This window comes from Hydractinia symbiolongicarpus, chromosome 6 (genome assembly GCF_029227915.1).
Source record: "Hydractinia symbiolongicarpus strain clone_291-10 chromosome 6, HSymV2.1, whole genome shotgun sequence".
Lineage (NCBI taxonomy): Eukaryota > Metazoa > Cnidaria > Hydrozoa > Anthoathecata > Hydractiniidae > Hydractinia > Hydractinia symbiolongicarpus.
Window position 1 is genome coordinate 14,902,741 of NC_079880.1, and position 15,607 is coordinate 14,918,347.

General features: G+C 33.3%; 1 protein-coding gene across 1 annotated transcript; it reads right to left on the reverse strand.

The window, feature by feature from the left end:
• Positions 1 to 812: 812 nt before the first annotated feature.
• On the reverse strand, positions 813 to 15,607 carry LOC130647186 (kelch-like protein 20). Its single transcript, XM_057452950.1, has 6 exons — positions 14,484 to 15,607; positions 12,517 to 13,268; positions 11,245 to 11,427; positions 10,655 to 10,893; positions 10,093 to 10,307; positions 813 to 1,344 (listed from the first exon to the last, which is right to left on the reverse strand). The coding sequence occupies exons 1-6, from the start codon at positions 14,718 to 14,720 to the stop codon at positions 1,213 to 1,215; spliced, it is 1,758 nt and encodes a 585-aa protein (XP_057308933.1). The 5' UTR covers positions 14,721 to 15,607; the 3' UTR covers positions 813 to 1,212.

Consider the following 15,607-nt stretch of genomic DNA (forward strand, 5'->3'; position numbering starts at 1 on the left):
AAGTAGCGACTTTGTAGTCTGTTGGATGAAGACATTGACTGTTTCACACATTTTTCCATATTTAAAAAATAAGGAAAAGAGTGCCTTGGTTTCCAAATCTTTGTCCAAGATATAAGATCCTTAGACCGCTGTGAACATGCATAAGCTCGCAGTGCGAGTTACTTAGATAAACGGCTTGTGGTTGCCATTTTTTCAATCCCGCCCTTTTCCCCTATATATTATGTCTTCACTCAAAAGAGGTTATCTAGACTGTATGGTAACGCCAGGGCGGTAAAGGCGGATATACTCGGAGAGTAACTCAGTTAAGCTTACTTAGAAAAAGGTAGGCGCCCAATTAACGCGTGAGCAGAGCTGGCGTAAACAATTAACCTTTTAGGAAAATGCAAACCAAGACAGCATCCTTTTAAAACTTTTGTTCATTTATGATATTACATATATTGAAGAACTAGGAAAATGAAATTTCGCTTATTGCTGCTATCAAAAATGGATCACTTTCGCCCTCAACTTCGTTCCCAGGGTCTTCGAGGGCCTGACTTGTTATCAGGGAGGGTTTGTAGATTTATTTATTTATTATAAATTTTTATATAAATTTATTTATTCCTTTTATTAATACACTGCTTTTATAAATTAAATAAATGTATTTCCTATAATATGTACATTTTTTTCAAAAAAAAATCCATAAGAGTTTCTTCGTTGAGAGAACACTTTTTCCTCAAGACCACTCTACTTGTTAAGGTTGATCGGATTGCAACACTGCGCTAACGACACCGCACGAAGCGCGAATAAAATACACAACCCGAATGTGCTAATAGATGCGCGCGCAATTGTTTTGTCATGTATCGCAGTTGAATAGTGATGAATTCTCGGCATCTCAAAATAAACTTTATATATCACTCGGAGTTCTGCTGCGTAAGGTGTTTCGGCATTGGAATCTTCCAGGGTAGCCATCAAACTTTCAGTTACTTTTCCTAACTTTTTTCTGACTACAAAGATAACTTCCGTGACTTCCTTACGTAAATTACTTATTACAAAAATACGGTACTATTTAACCTGCACTCAAGGAGAGATGGCTAAATTCCTAACATTCTTTGGCTCAGTTTATTTTAAATTTACCGACTTTTATACGTTTCCCAGATCGCTGGTCAATTTTTGTACCACCAGTCGTAGCATAATTCACATCCACTTTTTCAGTATGCATCTTTCGATCACAAGTTACGTGTTACTACTGTTTCTAGCGTCTTCTTCATTATACGTGGTCGGCCGCCGGCAAAAGGGTAAAACAACAGCAACGCCACCAAAACGCGGCATATTCGTCGACGGAAGAACTTTCCATTCGTTCGTAACCTAAATACAAAATACGATAGATCATAAAACAAACCAAAATATCAGCCGCAAAAGATTACGGAACGTGCAAGAAGTTTTAATTGGCCATTATGAGTGTATAAAAGCCTTTTATGATCATAGCGCGGGTGTTAGTATTTACGCTTTACGAAATAATGTACCCGCAACACATTCTTCATTATGCTATTCACAAGAGGGAAACTTTATTTACAGAAAGAAAAATTAAAACGTTATTGTCAAACCACAACCTATTGTATGTAAATTTCTGTGAATGCTTTTTGTAATGGTATTCACGTTTACGTCATTTGCGAACATCCCCGAAATGTAATTTTTTTTTCGACTAGCAAAATACCACCTGCAGATAATAGTACATGATCGTGTGAAGTAAAAATATTTTTTGTTACAAAGGGCACGTGTTTATTTTTTAGGTAGTAAAAAAGATATTCTTACTTTTAATAAGGAAAATTTTTGGCTAACAGAAGGATTCGTAAAATTTTTGAAAATCAGCGAAATTAACCCCGATAGCAAACAACGCCATTAAAGAATATTTTTATAACGCAATGATGGCGGTTGTTGAAATTATACTTGTACGATGGCGGTTGTTAGTTGAAATTATACTTGTACGATGGCGGTTGTTAGTTGAAATTATACTTGTATGATGGCGGTTGTTAGTTAAAATTATACTTGTATGATGGCGGTTGTTAGTTGAAATTATACTTATATGATGGCGGTTGTTAGTTGAAATTATACTTGTATGATGGCGGTTGTTAGTTGAAATTATACTTGTATGATGGCGGTTGTTAGTTGAAATTATACTTGTATGATGGCGGTTATTAGTTGAAATTATACTTGTATGATGGCGGTTGTTAGTTGAAATTATACTTGTATGATGGCGGTTGTTAGTTGAAATTATACTTGTACGATGGCGGTTGTTGAAATTATACTTGTATGATGGCGGTTGTTAGTTAAAATTATACTTGTATGATGGCGGTTGTTAGTTGAAATTATACTTGTATGATGGCGGTTGTTGAAATTATACTTGTATGATGGCGGTTGTTAGTTGAAATATACTTGTATGATGGCGGTTGATGAAATTATACTTGTATGATGGCGGTTGTTAGTTGAAATTATACTTGTACGATGGCGGTTGTTAGTTGAAATTATACTTGTATGATGGCGGTTGTTAGTTGAAATTATACTTGTATGATGGCGGTTGTTAGTTGAAATTATACTTGTATGATGGCGGTTGTTAGTTAAAATTATACTTGTATGATGGCGGTTGTTAGTTGAAATTATACTTGTATGATGGCGGTTGTTAGTTGAAATATACTTGTATGATGGTGGTTGATGAAATTATACTTGTATGATGGCGGTTGTTAGTTAAAATTATACTTGTATGATGGCGGTTGTTAGTTGAAATTATACTTGTATGATGGCGGTTGTTAGTTGAAATATACTTGTATGATGGTGGTTGATGAAATTATACTTGTATGATGGCAGTTGATGAAATTATACTTGTATGATGGCGGTTGATGAAATTATACTTGTATGATGGCGGTTGTTAGTTGAAATTATACTTGTACGATGGCGGTTGTTAGTTGAAATTATACTTGTATGATGGCGGTTGTTAGTTGAAATTATACTTGTATGATGGCGGTTGTTAGTTGAAATTATACTTGTATGATGGCGGTTGTTAGTTGAAATTATACTTGTACGATGGCGGTTGTTAGTTGAAATATACTTGTATGATGGCAGTTGATGAAATATACTTGTATGATGGCAGTTGATGAAATTATACTTGTATGATGGCGGTTGTTGAAATTATACTTGTATGATGGCGGTTGTTGAAATTATACTTGTATGATGGCGGTTGTTGAAATTATACTTGAATGATGGCCGTTGTTGAAATTATACTTGTATGATGGCGGTTGTTAAAATTATACATGTACAATGGCGGTTGTTGAAAATATACTTGTATGACGGTGGTTGTTGAAATTATACTTGTATGATGGCGGTTGTTGAAATTATACTTGTATGATGGCGGTTGTTGAAATTATACTTGAATGATGGCCGTTGTTGAAATTATACTTGTATGATGGCGGTTGTTGAAATATACTTGTATGATGGCGGTTGATGAAATTATACTTGTATGATGGCGGTTGTTGAAATTATACTTGTATGATGGCGGTTGTTGAAATATACTTGTATGATGGCGGTTGATGAAATTATACTTGTATGATGGCGGTTGTTGAAATATACTTGTATGATGGCGGTTGATGAAATTATACTTGTATGATGGCGGTTGTTGAAATTATACATGTACAATGGCGGTTGTTGAAATTATACTTGTATGATGGCAGTTGATGAAATTATACTTGTATGATGGCAGTTGATGAAATTATACTTGTATGATGGCGGTTGTTGAAATTATACTTGTATGATGGCGGTTGATGAAATTATACTTGTATGATGGCAGTTGTTGAAATTATACTTGTATGATGGCAGTTGATAAAATTATACTTGTATGATGGCGGTTGTTGAAATTATACTTGTATGATGGCGGTTGTTGAAATTATACTTGTATGATGGCGGTTGTTGAAATTATACTTGTATGATGGCGGTTGATGAAATTATACTTGTATGATGGCGGTTGTTGAAATTATACTTGTATGATGGCAGTTGATGAAATTATACTTGTATGATGGCGGTTGTTGAAATTATACTTGTATGATGGCGGTTGATGAAATTATACTTGTATGATGGCAGTTGATGAAATTATACTTGTATGATGGCAGTTGATGAAATTATACTTGTATGATGGCGGTTGTTGAAATTATACTTGTATGATGGCGGTTGATGAAATTATACTTGTATGATGGCGGTTGTTGAAATTATACTTGTATGATGGCAGTTGATGAAATTATACTTGTATGATGGCAGTTGATGAAATTATACTTGTATGATGGCAGTTGATGAAATTATACTTGTATGATGGCAGTTGATGAAATTATACTTGTATGATGGCAGTTGATGAAATTATACTTGTATGATGGCGGTTGTTGAAATTATACTTGTATGATGGCGGTTGTTGAAATTATACTTGTACGATGGCGGTTGTTAGTTAAAATTATACTTGTATGATGGCGGTTGTTAGTTGAAATTATACTTGTATGATGGCGGTTGTTAGTTGAAATTATACTTGTATGATGGCGGTTGTTAGTTGAAATTATACTTGTATGATGGCGGTTGTTAGTTGAAATATACTTGTATGATGGCGGTTGTTAGTTGAAATATACTTGTATGATGGCGGTTGTTAGTTGAAATATACTTGTATGATGGCGGTTGATGAAATTATACTTGTATGATGGCGGTTGTTAGTTGAAATTATACTTGTACGATGGCGGTTGTTAGTTGAAATTATACTTGTATGATGGCGGTTGTTAGTTAAAATTATACTTGTATGATGGCGGTTGTTAGTTAAAATTATACTTGTATGATGGCGGTTGTTAGTTGAAATTATACTTGTATGATGGCGGTTGTTAGTTGAAATTATACTTGTATGATGGCGGTTGTTGAAATTATACTTGTATGATGGCGGTTGTTGAAATATACTTGTATGATGGCGGTTGATGAAATTATACTTGTATGATGGCGGTTGTTGAAATTATACATGTACAATGGCGGTTGTTGAAATTATACTTGTATGATGGCAGTTGATGAAATTATACTTGTATGATGGCAGTTGATGAAATTATACTTGTATGATGGCGGTTGATGAAATTATACTTGTATGATGGCGGTTGTTGAAATTATACTTGTATGATGGCGGTTGATGAAATTATACTTGTATGATGGCGGTTGTTGAAATTATACTTGTATGATGGCGGTTGTTGAAATTATACTTGTATGATGGCGGTTGTTGAAATTATACTTGTATGATGGCGGTTGTTGAAATTATACTTGTATGATGGCGGTTGATGAAATTATACTTGTATGATGGCGGTTGTTGAAATTATACTTGTATGATGGCGGTTGTTGAAATTATACTTGTATGATGGCGGTTGTTGAAATTATACTTGTATGATGGCGGTTGATGAAATTATACTTGTATGATGGCGGTTGATGAAATTATACTTGTATGATGGCGGTTGTTGAAATTATACTTGTATGATGGCGGTTGATGAAATTATACTTGTATGATGGCGGTTGTTGAAATTATACTTGTATGATGGCGGTTGTTGAAATTATACTTGTACGATGGCGGTTGTTGAAATTATACTTGTACGATGGCGGTTGTTAGTTGAAATTATACTTGTATGATGGCGGTTGATGAAATTATACTTGTATGATGGCGGTTGATGAAATTATACTTGTATGATGGCGGTTGATGAAATTATACTTGTACGATGGCGGTTGTTAGTTGAAATTATACTTGTATGATGGCGGTTGATGAAATTATACTTGTATGATGGCGGTTGTTGAAATTATACTTGTATGATGGCAGTTGATGAAATTATACTTGTATGATGGCGGTTGTTGAAATTATACTTGTATGATGGCGGTTGATGAAATTATACTTGTATGATGGCGGTTGATGAAATTATACTTGTATGATGGCGGTTGTTGAAATTATACTTGTATGATGGCGGTTGATGAAATTATACTTGTATGATGGCGGTTGTTGAAATTATACTTGTATGATGGCGGTTGATGAAATTATACTTGTATGATGGCGGTTGTTGAAATATACTTGTATGATGGCGGTTGATGAAATTATACTTGTATGATGGCGGTTGTTGAAATTATACTTGTATGATGGCGGTTGTTGAAATTATACTTGTATGATGGCGGTTGATGAAATTATACTTGTATGATGGCGGTTGTTGAAATTATACTTGTATGATGGCGGTTGTTGAAATTATACTTGTATGATGGCGGTTGTTGAAATTATACTTGTATGATGGTGGTTGTTGAAATTATACTTGTATGATGGCAGTTGATGAAATTATACTTGTATGATGGCGGTTGTTGAAATTATACTTGTATGATGGCGGTTGTTGAAATTATACTTGTATGATGGCGGTTGTTGAAATTATACATGTACAATGGCGGTTGTTGAAATTATACTTGTATGATGGCAGTTGATGAAATTATACTTGTATGATGGCGGTTGATGAAATTATACTTGTATGATGGCAGTTGATGAAATTATACTTGTATGATGGCAGTTGATGAAATTATACTTGTATGATGGCAGTTGATGAAATTATACTTGTATGATGGCAGTTGATGAAATTATACTTGTATGATGGCAGTTGATGAAATTATACTTGTATGATGGCGGTTGTTGAAATTATACTTGTATGATGGCGGTTGTTGAAATTATACTTGTACGATGGCGGTTGTTAGTTAAAATTATACTTGTATGATGGCGGTTGTTAGTTGAAATTATACTTGTATGATGGCGGTTGTTAGTTGAAATTATACTTGTATGATGGCGGTTGTTAGTTGAAAGTATACTTGTATGATGGCGGTTGTTAGTTGAAATATACTTGTATGATGGCGGTTGTTAGTTGAAATATACTTGTATGATGGCGGTTGATGAAATTATACTTGTATGATGGCGGTTGTTAGTTGAAATTATACTTGTACGATGGCGGTTGTTAGTTGAAATTATACTTGTATGATGGCGGTTGTTAGTTGAAATTATACTTGTATGATGGCGGTTGTTAGTTAAAATTATACTTGTATGATGGCGGTTGTTAGTTGAAATTATACTTGTATGATGGCGGTTGTTAGTTGAAATTATACTTGTATGATGGCGGTTGTTGAAATTATACTTGTATGATGGCGGTTGTTGAAATTATACTTGTATGATGGCGGTTGATGAAATTATACTTGTATGATGGCGGTTGTTGAAATTATACTTGTATAATGGCGGTTGTTGAAATTATACTTGTATGATGGCGGTTGTTGAAATTATACTTGTATGATGGCAGTTGATGAAATTATACTTGTATGATGGCGGTTGTTGAAATTATACTTGTATGATGGCGGTTGTTGAAATTATACTTGTATGATGGCGGTTGTTGAAATTATACATGTACAATGGCGGTTGTTGAAATTATACTTGTATGATGGCGGTTGATGAAATTATACTTGTATGATGGCGGTTGATGAAATTATACTTGTATGATGGCGGTTGTTGAAATTATACTTGTATGATGGCGGTTGATGAAATTATACTTGTATGATGGCGGTTGTTGAAATTATACTTGTATGATGGCGGTTGTTGAAATTATACTTGTACGATGGCGGTTGTTGAAATTATACTTGTACGATGGCGGTTGTTAGTTGAAATTATACTTGTATGATGGCGGTTGATGAAATTATACTTGTATGATGGCGGTTGATGAAATTATACTTGTATGATGGCGGTTGATGAAATTATACTTGTACGATGGCGGTTGTTAGTTGAAATTATACTTGTATGATGGCGGTTGATGAAATTATACTTGTATGATGGCGGTTGTTGAAATTATACTTGTATGATGGCAGTTGATGAAATTATACTTGTATGATGGCGGTTGTTGAAATTATACTTGTATGATGGCGGTTGATGAAATTATACTTGTATGATGGCGGTTGATGAAATTATACTTGTATGATGGCGGTTGTTGAAATTATACTTGTATGATGGCGGTTGATGAAATTATACTTGTATGATGGCGGTTGTTGAAATTATACTTGTATGATGGCGGTTGATGAAATTATACTTGTATGATGGCGGTTGTTGAAATATACTTGTATGATGGCGGTTGATGAAATTATACTTGTATGATGGCGGTTGTTGAAATTATACTTGTATGATGGCGGTTGTTGAAATTATACTTGTATGATGGCGGTTGATGAAATTATACTTGTATGATGGCGGTTGTTGAAATTATACTTGTATGATGGCGGTTGTTGAAATTATACTTGTATGATGGCGGTTGTTGAAATTATACTTGTATGATGGTGGTTGTTGAAATTATACTTGTATGATGGCAGTTGATGAAATTATACTTGTATGATGGCGGTTGTTGAAATTATACTTGTATGATGGCGGTTGTTGAAATTATACTTGTATGATGGCGGTTGTTGAAATTATACATGTACAATGGCGGTTGTTGAAATTATACTTGTATGATGGCAGTTGATGAAATTATACTTGTATGATGGCGGTTGATGAAATTATACTTGTATGATGGCAGTTGATGAAATTATACTTGTATGATGGCAGTTGATGAAATTATACTTGTATGATGGCAGTTGATGAAATTATACTTGTATGATGGCAGTTGATGAAATTATACTTGTATGATGGCAGTTGATGAAATTATACTTGTATGATGGCGGTTGATGAAATTATACTTGTATGATGGCGGTTGTTGAAATTATACTTGTATGATGGCGGTTGTTGAAATTATACTTGTACGATGGCGGTTGTTAGTTAAAATTATACTTGTATGATGGCGGTTGTTAGTTGAAATTATACTTGTATGATGGCGGTTGTTAGTTGAAATTATACTTGTATGATGGCGGTTGTTAGTTGAAAGTATACTTGTATGATGGCGGTTGTTAGTTGAAATATACTTGTATGATGGCGGTTGTTAGTTGAAATATACTTGTATGATGGCGGTTGATGAAATTATACTTGTATGATGGCGGTTGTTAGTTGAAATTATACTTGTACGATGGCGGTTGTTAGTTGAAATTATACTTGTATGATGGCGGTTGTTAGTTAAAATTATACTTGTATGATGGCGGTTGTTAGTTAAAATTATACTTGTATGATGGCGGTTGTTAGTTGAAATTATACTTGTATGATGGCGGTTGTTAGTTGAAATTATACTTGTATGATGGCGGTTGTTGAAATTATACTTGTATGATGGCGGTTGTTGAAATATACTTGTATGATGGCGGTTGATGAAATTATACTTGTATGATGGCGGTTGTTGAAATTATACATGTACAATGGCGGTTGTTGAAATTATACTTGTATGATGGCAGTTGATGAAATTATACTTGTATGATGGCAGTTGATGAAATTATACTTGTATGATGGCGGTTGATGAAATTATACTTGTATGATGGCGGTTGTTGAAATTATACTTGTATGATGGCGGTTGATGAAATTATACTTGTATGATGGCGGTTGTTGAAATTATACTTGTATGATGGCGGTTGTTGAAATTATACTTGTATGATGGCGGTTGTTGAAATTATACTTGTATGATGGCGGTTGTTGAAATTATACTTGTATGATGGCGGTTGATGAAATTATACTTGTATGATGGCGGTTGTTGAAATTATACTTGTATGATGGCGGTTGTTGAAATTATACTTGTATGATGGCGGTTGTTGAAATTATACTTGTATGATGGCGGTTGTTGAAATTATACTTGTATGATGGCGGTTGTTGAAATTATACTTGAATGATGGCGGTTGTTGAAATTATACTTGTATGATGGCGGTTGTTGAAATTATACTTGAATGATGGCGGTTGTGATTTAAAATTATACTTGTTAGTCAAAAGTGTAAGCAACAAAACGTAGCAAATAAATCAACTTCGACTAAATTAGTTGTTCAAAGAAATGCAATTTTTTTCTTCCTCGTTTTAAAGCTAGAAGGTAGACGCTGTTTAAAAGCTTTTAGAGGAACGCGGTAATAAATTTTAAATATTTGAAGTCCTGTGGATGCGCTACTTACCTCGTTATACCACTCTGCGTCTTTACATGTCTGCATGTAACTGTTCATTCCACCAATAGCAATTATCCTTCCAAAATAAGTAACCATGGCGTGCCCACCACGTGCTTGCAATAATGGCTGACATTGCGACCACGTGTCTGTGACAGGATTGTATCTTTCTACCGTAGTTATGGAACCCGTGTAAGAGTTCACTCCACCAGTGATGTAAATGCAATCTAAATGGGAAAACATAATGCCGATATATCATAGATTCCAATTTATTTAAAAAAGAGGAGAAATGATATTACAACAGTACATTTCTTATTCCACAAAAAGTATATCATTGAGAAAACAGTTCCGTCCTATGATCTTCATCTTCCTTATTAAAAATATAACCGATTAAAATTAAACTAGGGCGGTGGTTAGGCGGGGTTTAGGGTGATGGTTGGGTGGGTGGGAGTTAATGCCGTGGTTAATATACAAGGAGGTAGTGAAGTGCTTTTAGAATGTGTCATATATAGAAAGGGGGAAGGTGATATTACAGGGCAAAAATCATGACAATTTTAAAAATCGAAATAATTACCTGAAAGTACTGCAGCACCAAGATCACAGCGGTTAGTTTTCATCGGTGCTATGCTCTGCCAAATATTGGAGTCAGGCTCATACACTTCACATGTTCGAAGTTCGCCCTGACTATCTTGAAATCCACCAAACGCGTACAATTTGGACTTGTACTCACTCAAACCGAAACGTCGTCGTCTTGACTTCATACTAGCCACAGTAAGCCATTGATTGTTACTCTCGTCGTATTTTTCAACATACCTATATGCAATGTAATGCACCGTGTAAAGTTTGATAGAAAGGACATGTTTCAGAGATTTTGCGAGGAAAAGTTTCTGAATTTTTTTGATTGCAATTCTAATTTTACTTGAATTTTGAAATTTTTGAAAGAAATTATGAGAAGAACATTTAAAGCAAAAATATTTTAACACATATGAACACAACTTTTTTCACGAAAGATTTTGTTTGTAAAATTCTTTCAATATAACCTATTCTTGAAAGCCTCTGTCTACAAACGCTTCTGTGCTTAAAGTATTAAATTTCAAAAAAAAACGTCGGAAATGTTCATAATGAACAGTTTTTAGATTTCTCAGCAACATAAAAATCACTGACCTGCAAGCAGGCTCGCCATCACTGGAACCACCAGCTACATAAACAATTTCATCTGACACAACAGCTTCAACATCACCTTTGCACTTTTTCAACGATGCCAGTCTTTTCCATTTTCCCACCTTGTGATTAAAACATTCAACAATTTTTAACTTTTCACCAAAACGCATGCCACCAATAACATACCTAGGCGAAATAAAAAAAATTGTGTTGAAAACGTTTTCAAAAGTTTTTTGTTGCAGAGAAATTTTTTAATCAATTACAGATTGTTATTTGAACCTGTAAAGAAAGGGAGAAATAACTGATGGTTTTTTAACTAAAAAACTCGCTTCTGATAAACAACATTTAGAATAAGTACAGGGTCAAATATAAAGGACAAAAGAAATAAAAATAACTTTAAATAAACAGGAATTCGAATAACTGCCAGTTTGAATAACCAGCAGGCAAATTTTTATTAACAGGCAAATTATATAATTAGAAAATAATGTTCCCTTTGTGTCCACCAGCTTTCCAACATAACGTGTTTGAAAAAACATTCAAGGATCTTTCTCTTACACATAAATAAAAACGAATGCAAATTCTCCAGTTTTTTTCTCTTTTTATTCCAGACATCGTAAATTTTATTGATTGATGGATAACTTGAGACATTAAAACAATATTCAGAGGACAATAATTGTGTGGACTTGTTGGCAAACCGTTTGCCAACAAGTCCACACAATTATCATGGAATTCCCTGCAAACGGTAAAATTAGGAATTTTGGCAGGAGATTTATAAATTAAAAATGTGGAAAAAATTGACATAGATTTTTTCGAGTAGGTGATAACGGTATTAGTTTTATTAAAATTCGATTCATATTTAAATTTTACATGGTGTTTTCTTATTCATTTTGTTGTTCTTTTCCTTTTTTCAAGAAACAGGTCTCATAAAGGTACACATGACAAATCTTTCGTTCCGAAATGGTTATTCAAATATAAAAAAATACAAAAAAAACAGAAAAAACTATAACATTTAAATAAAAATCCTCTCTTTTTCATCTTTTTTTTTTCTAAAATGACAGATAATAACTTATCTTTACTATATATTCTGTTCCTTTATTATCGATTTTTATTTTGAAAGCATTGTGCTCAATATCATTTTTTGAAGGAGCTGATGATTTTTGTTTTGAATATTTGGTGAAACGTTTTGAATCTATAACATGAATTTAACTAAAAAAAATTGCTAAACTTTAAATTTTTTTCCACACCAAAATTTCTATTTTTAAAGTACATCCTTACAATTTATTACTATGACTGACAGCTGCAAAAGAGGTTCTTGGTCCATGCAAGGAGAAACCGTAATCCCATTGTGCAGACTGATGATTAAAAAATTCACAAGATTTTAACTCCATTAAGAAAGACTGTTCTCCACCTAACACATACATCCAAGATTCATAGGACCTCCTCATTTGATGGACTAAAGGACAACAAAGATTTGGTGCTATGTAACTTTCCACCATACTTTTGACATGTTTGTTAGTTGCTATAAGTGGCTGGTGTTTAACAACATGCTTTAACTCAATGGGCTCAACATATGTCCATCGAACATGTTGCAGCAGGGGCAAAAACAGATCTTTTCTTTCCTTTACGTGGCTTTCAATCCACTTACAAATGATGTAGAGAAGACTGGACTCCTTTACCAATTCCAAGGAATCAGATGAGATGAGCTTCTCTAAAATATGGTATTCCAATGAAGCAAAGGCATCTGTATGAATTAGCTTCTTCCAATTTTTATTAAACATTGTCTGTGAAATTGATAAAATTTCATCGCAGTGATACAACTCTGCAAATTGGAAGACATCCAGACAGTTATCTAAGTTCAGCTGTGCTTTGATAAAATCACAACAAAGCGTTTTCGCAGATTCAAACTGCAGCAGATCAGATGTCTCTAGAAGAGTTTGGACGTTTATTTCATCGATAATAATAACACCAGTATAAGCATAGTTCACCAAAATAGCTAAAGAATCAGTATCAATGTTCTTCATTGGAATCTAAAGAAATGTTAATATTTTACATTATAAATATAAATTTTCAATAATTAAGGTTCACAGTTCAAACCCCACATAGCCCAGCCGATGATAAATTTTATTGCAAGTACTTTTATAAAGAAACTTTGTTTCTTTGTAAGAAGTGGCAGCAAATTAAAATTTTGTTATAGGTTACACGAGAAATTAATTTAGCAGTTCTAATGATTGGGTGCTTCCTTGTAAAATAACACTCAAAATACTTTTGCCTATAATTTATACTGTGACTCTTTTAGAAAGATATGGCTTTCAGTAGAATGATTTATATACGTTGGACTGCTGTTGTGCTGCAGGTGTTTTAAGAGTTTCCAAGATGTCCAAGAGGAAATAGAAAAATGTCTAATCAGAGAAAACCAATTTAAATCAAAGAAAACTGATGTCTGATGTATAAAGATACAGAAATAACAAAACAAGCAGTTCACAGTCAAATGTATACAAACTTTTGAAAGTTAATATATATATAAAATATAAAAACTAGGTGCATCAAAAATTGACGAATTAAGCAAACGCAATGAGGTAACATAATTTTGTGAGGATTTAGTTTGACAGAAAGTAATATTGACCAAAAATTTCAAGACAGGCCCATCAATAAGAAAATAACACCAGAGCAATAAATCGCTCCCCGAAGGTTACAATAATTTGAACTAGGCGAGCAATCTGAATAAATAGAATAACATTATAAACGCATATTTTATCACAAAGTCTTTTTTATTTATTTTATTTATCTTTCTTTATATATGTTGGTTCTTTTTCACTGTTAATAATAAGAAAAAGAACATTGATTTCAATGTTGGATGAATTGATATTGCTCAGCCAGAAATACTTTTTTTGGAATTGGAGGAGCAATTAATGGCTCAGATAGTTTCTCATTTCTCAGAATTGGGCGAGCAGTTGTATGAGCAAGAGCAATTGCTCTCCCCTTATTGATAGACCTGCAAGATAGTATTTTGTGAAAGGCAAAGTGGCAATTGAAGCATTTCGCAAAAAGTATAAAAATTCGTAAAAAATTTATTCCATTAATGTATAACTTTGGTGATATAAAGTTCAAATAAAGTATTCAATGTTGTGACTTTATTTTTTGGAAATAATAATGGAACTGTTGATGGTTCCAAAGTTACATATTACGTTGCTTATCAGCCTATAATTTATACAATAAATTTCCTACATTGGAAAAATGTTTACCTGTGTTTTCAAAGTTTCACACATACCAGTAGTAAACATTGCTTGAAAGTATTTGCTACATGCTGCCAAAATAACTTTATGCGCTGTTATTTCTGCTTTGCCACAAACAAGTGTCACATCACACAGTAGATTGACGTTTTTGAAATCAAAAAGGTTTGACGCCAAACAACTTGCATGCTGCAAGTTTTTCAGTTCTTGCCGATAAATGGGGTGAATTTCACAATCTTTCATAGTCATACTATATGCCCCAATATTTATCCAAATAAGATATATAAAGCCATGGATACAACTTTTATAAATATATATTCAGAAAAAGTGTTTTTTTCTAAAAATTGAATATATAAAATATATATACATAAAATAATAAGATGAAACGAATGGACATGATTCTGGGTAAATACTTTGATTTTACATCAAGGAAAATGGATACATTTTTGCATGCATAGTGGATATAAACAACAGGCAACAACACTATTTCACAAACCTTATTTCATGTCTACATGAAAATCCTAGAAATACCAAAAGTCAATTCACAAAATAAAATATTTACAAATTTATGATAGAAATGACTTATTCACTAAAATTAAAAACTGAGCAATACTACATGGTTACAACAATATATTTGCCTCTAGGATCTACAATCTTATATAGCCATATTTTATACAAAAGATAAAAATAATGTTACCACATCTTGTGTATAGCCATAAACTTCAAACAACATTAGGTTAGTTTTTACCAGTGAAAATATTTGTATGTGGTGCAGCATGGCATTTTTTATTGTTATCTATCACAATCATTCATTAAGCATAACCAAACATATATTATGAAACTAGGTACAAGAAATGGTATAGTTTACTCTCCTTAAAACATCTCTCCAAGTTTTGCTAATAATACGCCTGCTTTTAGCAATAGAAACAGATGCCGATGTTTGCTATAGCCATTAGCTATGTCAGCTAGGGACAGTCGGCATGTACTGCAGCCATTCATAAATAGGTAGATATAAGGAACTCCAATGATTCTGGTATATACATATAGATATACTACAGAGGTCCCCATGTTAAATGTTCATCAGGTAAATAAACAGTAAAGACCCGATATATCATAGTTCTAAATAAGTATAAACA

What these genes read in the sequence shown, in the direction of transcription:
- LOC130647186 (XM_057452950.1), bottom strand. Translation starts at nt 14,720, where the DNA reads ATGACTATGAAAGATTGTGAAATTCACCCCATTTATCGGCAAGAACTG. An exon ending in GTGAAACTTTGAAAACACAG is followed by an intron (nt 13,269 to 14,483) that starts GTAAACATTTTT and finishes ACATTTCTTTAG; the next exon opens with ATTCCAATGAAGAACATTGA. An exon ending in ACGCAGAGTGGTATAACGAG is followed by an intron (nt 1,345 to 10,092) that starts GTAAGTAGCGCA and finishes TTTTGTATTTAG; the next exon opens with GTTACGAACGAATGGAAAGT.